This window comes from Pinus tabuliformis, chromosome 7 (genome assembly GCF_031772625.1).
Source record: "Pinus tabuliformis cultivar Carrire ecotype Pingquan chromosome 7, CPIR1, whole genome shotgun sequence".
Lineage (NCBI taxonomy): Eukaryota > Viridiplantae > Streptophyta > Pinopsida > Pinales > Pinaceae > Pinus > Pinus tabuliformis.
The window spans coordinates 1746402743-1746407350 of NC_142293.1; the positions used below are offsets into that span (position 1 = coordinate 1746402743).

At 42.2% G+C, this 4608-nt stretch overlaps 1 protein-coding gene across 1 annotated transcript; it reads right to left on the bottom strand.

The window, feature by feature from the left end:
• Positions 1 to 325: 325 nt before the first annotated feature.
• On the bottom strand, positions 326 to 3679 carry LOC149255314 (uncharacterized). The gene is made up of 3 exons (XM_089455006.1): positions 3135 to 3679; positions 2711 to 2819; positions 326 to 2380 (listed from the first exon to the last, which is right to left on the bottom strand). Exons 1-3 carry the CDS (start codon positions 3677 to 3679, stop codon positions 326 to 328), a joined length of 2709 nt encoding a protein of 902 aa, XP_089311132.1.
• Positions 3680 to 4608: the final 929 nt, after the last annotated feature.

The following is a 4608-nucleotide window of genomic DNA, read 5'->3' on the forward strand; positions in this document are numbered from 1 at the left end:
GTCCCATGATTTAGGTAAACCATTAAGTGTTGTAGTCACTAATTCCTTTTTAAAAATTATTTCATCAATTTCTTGAATTTGATCTCTCAATTGAGAAATCCTCGTGACATAAGAGGTTTTTTTCCTCTGGAAAAATCACTGAATATTTCATTAATAGAGTCAAAAATATTTACATTTAGTGTCTGTAGTGTTCAGTAGTATCTTCAAAAAAACAGTTTGTTGCACTACCACGCAGGGTATGCTATCTGTTCGCTGCATTTTAGCTGTACATTTAAATTAAAAACCAATAATCATAGTGTATCTCTGTATAGTGCTATCAAAAATACTAGTGTTCTATAGTCGGATCCAGGGTTGGGTATCCTGGATCTATATAAGGTCTGTGATAAAATTTGTGTTCCTGCTGATCAGTAACCTCTGTTATCTCCCACAGTCCTCTGTCCATCACCGCTGCCTCCTTGGAAAGTTTATCGGCACCCTGATTATGCTCCCTGTATATATGAGAAATTGTAATATGATTAAAAGTTGCTTTGAAATGGAGAGCTTCTTGTAATATAGTGCTGAGAGAGCGTGAGTGACATGTAGTAGTGCCATTTATCCAGTTTACAATAATCTGTGAATCGCCAAAAATATTGATGCTATTGTAGTGATGCCTCAATGCAAAGTGAAGGAGATGGCGAAGAGTAATAAGTTCGGCATAATTATTTGTGCCGACCCCCAGGCCAGCCTTGATTTTGTAATGGTGGTTTTCAGAAGTATGAAGTATGAAACCTCCTCCACAACTCTGCTGATTTGCGGCTCCGTCGAAATATGCCCACGGCATGCTAGAGTCAATGGGGGGATGCGGGGCAGGTTGCCTAGTGGATGGAGGGGGGGGGTCCGGCAATTCCTGAAGGGCAGCAACGATACTAGTTTCAATCAGAGGCCAATGGATTGGCTTCTCCTCAAAAATGGCTTTGTTCCGAGATTTCCATATTGACCAGTTTACAATGATTGGGAGGTTTATCAGCTTCGTTCCCTTGTGTATCTTATCCCATGCAATCCAAGCATTTACGATGTTCGGTCCTTCCCAGGCTCCATTGTAATTGATGTGTGTCTTAATGTGTTGCCATAGCTCTACAGTAGCACGACAGCTCAGAAATATATGCTCTAAGGATTCCGATTCCTCCTTACATAAGACACATCTGGAAGGCCCGTGAATGGCTCTTTTCATGAGTTGGTCGCAGGTGGGAACTTTTTTCCTGAGTATACACCAAAAGAAAAGTTTCGATCGAGGGGAAGCAGCCAATTTCCATATGTTCTGCCACCATGATTCAAGAGCTTCAGGCTTTCGGTGATCGATAAGATGTAAATAACCATCCTTGGGAGTGTAAACCCCATGGTCAGCAAGGTGCCAGATGAGTTCGTCCGGGCCATCTGTTATTCTAATGTGAGCTTCCATCAATGCTTCTCTGTAATCTTCCCAAGCAGCGTGCCATCTTCTCGGAATATTCAATAAATTTGCAGATTTCCAAGCTTGGTGGAAAATGTCGGACTGTGCTGGGTCTGCAATCTGAGAAATGACCTTTATGTCTCGAGCAGTCAGGAAAGCGATGAGATCATGTGGGAGTGTGTGTCTTCCACCACTTCCAGACCAAGGGTCAAGACCAATTCTAGCACTGTTTCCATCTCTGATGCGCCAAACAATGTTGTCCCTGATGAGAGGTAAGGAGTGCAGGAGAGCCTTCCAAATCGATGATATGCCAGCTTTATTCCAGGAAGGCAACCTTATCCAATCGCCGATGCTGAGAGGCCAGATGTATTTGTGGAATACTATGTTAGTCCATAGGCTGTGGGTTGTTAGGAGAGCCCAACCCATTTTGCCGGCCAGAGCTTGTGCAAATAATGGGAGTTCCTTCAGTCCCCATCCTCCCCATTTCTTCGGTAGTGCAATCTTATTCCACCCAATCCAAGCAAAAGTTCGGATGTCTTGATTTCCAGCCCATAGGTACCGGTTGCACAATTGTTGTAGCTTGGCCAAAATGTTCCTTGGAATCCATGCCAGGGCCATCCAAAATACAGGAGTAGCTTCGAGCACAGCTTTGATCAAAATTAGCCTCCCTGCCCTAGAGAGGTATCTGTGACTCCAGCAGGTTATCCTCTTTTCAATTTTTGACACCAGCCAAACCCAGTCTGCAATCTTCTGGCTTTTGGGCTTAATCCAGTATCCCAGATATTTAAGTCCTCTGTCTAATTGCTGTGAATTATATGGGAAAACCGTCCTAGCAATGTGAGCTTCGTTAACAGAGGTGCCGACCAGAGAGATTGTAGACTTTGCTCTGTTCACTTCCATGCCAGTAGCTTTGGTGAATAGTCCCAAAATGCGGGAGAAATTGGTCGAGTCCTGTACACTCCCATCCAAAAGAATTAAGACATCGTCTACAAACAAGAGATGAGTGAGGAAACAAATGTCTGATATTTTGAGGCCTCTGATGGATCCCTCCCTGGATGCCGATATGAGGAGGCAACTGAGAGCTTCAATGACCAAGAGAAAGAGCAAAGGTGAGAGGGGACAGCCCTGGCGCAGTCCTCTTTCAGAGTGAAAGAAATGCGAGGCAGATCCATTAATAAGAATACTGAAAGTAGGGGAAGAGATACAAGCCATTATCCAATTGATGAGGGAGAGGGGGAAGCCAATGTGGATGAGGATCATTTTTAAGTATAGCCAACTTACACGGTCAAAAGCCTTTGAGAGGTCGATCTTCAGCAGAATACATTTGAGATGCTTTGACCAGATGGAGTGTATAGCTTCTTGTGCCGAGCTGATGGCTTCATGGATCTGCCTGTTTTCCAGAAAAGCAAATTGTTGAGGGGAAATATGTCTGGATAGGATGGGCTTGATCCGATTGGCAATGATCTTAGATATGATCTTGTACAGCACATTACAGAGGGATATGGGGCGGAAATCATCAAATGAGGAAGGTTTGTCAACCTTAGGGATGAGGGCAATGAAAGTAGTATTGATAGCATGATAGATGCTCCCCGAGATCCTGCTCTCCTCAACAACTTTAAGAATGTCTCCTCCCAGAAGTTCGAAGAAAGCGGAGTAGAACTCAATGGTCCAGCCATCCGGGCCAGGGCTCTTTTCCTTCTTGAACCATTTTATAGTACTTTCCAGCTCAGCCATAGTAACCGGTGCTTCCAGGTCCTCGATATCATCTTCCTCCGCAAATCTAGGGAGATGAGTGGCCACATTGATGATCTCAGCTAGATTTGTACCTCCCGGACTCTTATATAGATTTCTGAAGTGGGAGGTCCCCAGATTAGATAACTTGTTGAAAGTGTCTGCCCTACCTCCCTCAGGGAGCGGTAGATTCCATATGGTGTTTGCCACTTTCCTTCCTTTGGCAAAATTATGGAAGAATCTGGAGTTTTCATCTCCTGCTTTAAGCCAAGTAGCTCTGCTACGAAGTCTGGTAGCTTCCTCTCGTCCCCTGAGTATAGCCTTCTTCTGATTTTCCAGCTCCACCAGACGCGACTTGTCATCCTGAGATAAGAACCCAAGATTTCTCTCATCCAGGAGACCCATCAGGTCTTCCTCCACCTTCAATAGATGTTCATCTTCTTGCTTCTTTTTCTCTTTTGCCCAGTTGATCACAATGTGTTTCAGCTCAGTTAGATTTTTTACGAATCCCCTTGCCATCGAACTTTCTCTTTCAATGGGATGAGCAATCCAGAAGGATGAGATCAAGTTTGTGAAATTTTGATCTTGAAGCCACATATGGTTGAATTTGTATGGGGCTTTTGGTTTCTGTTCCGGACCCCGGATTTCCAGTGCTATTCATGACATAAGAGGTTATAGTGTCATTCCTTGCCATTCTAGCATCACAAAGCTCATTCTTTAAACTCAATGCTTGACCAATATTATTTATAGAGTATAATCTAATAAGTGCGTCATGCATCTTCTTTAAAGAGTCAAGATTTCCTACATATGGGACCAAATGATCTCTAATGGAATATACTATGGTACTTCTAGATGTAATATCATCTTTCTCAAATTTTATTTTTTCTTCATATTTTTCGGGTTCAGTAACCATTCCCTTCACAATACCCAATATTTCATTCTTTGCAAGAAGGAGATCGATCCTTGTTTTCCAAGCCCTAAAGCTTGTAGATCATTTCAATTTTTTTTCTGCCTTCATATAGGAACCCATAGTCATATAAAAGCAAATAAAACTTAGACAATGTAGAAATTCCTTGTAGATTCAAACCGCTAATTGTAATTTACTAAAACACTAGAATTGAATATACTCTACTCATTAGCGAAAAAATTAATTGATCGATAAATCATGAAGCATACAAGAGAGAGAATTCAATCAACATATTACACAAGTATTTCCTAGGGAAATCCACAGCTAGAAAACCCTTGTTATCTGTATATTTCATTAGTCATAAAACATGAGAAGATTACAATGCTGTTCTCAAGCCCAAGCAACCTCTGCAATATCTCTGTCTATCTCATAATTTCTTAGACAAGCCTAGGCCAATACTTAACCAATTTTATACTTGCCCGAGTCCCTATTTCCTTGCGCTATTTCCTTGGGAATTATCCCCCTATTAATTAGGGAAATT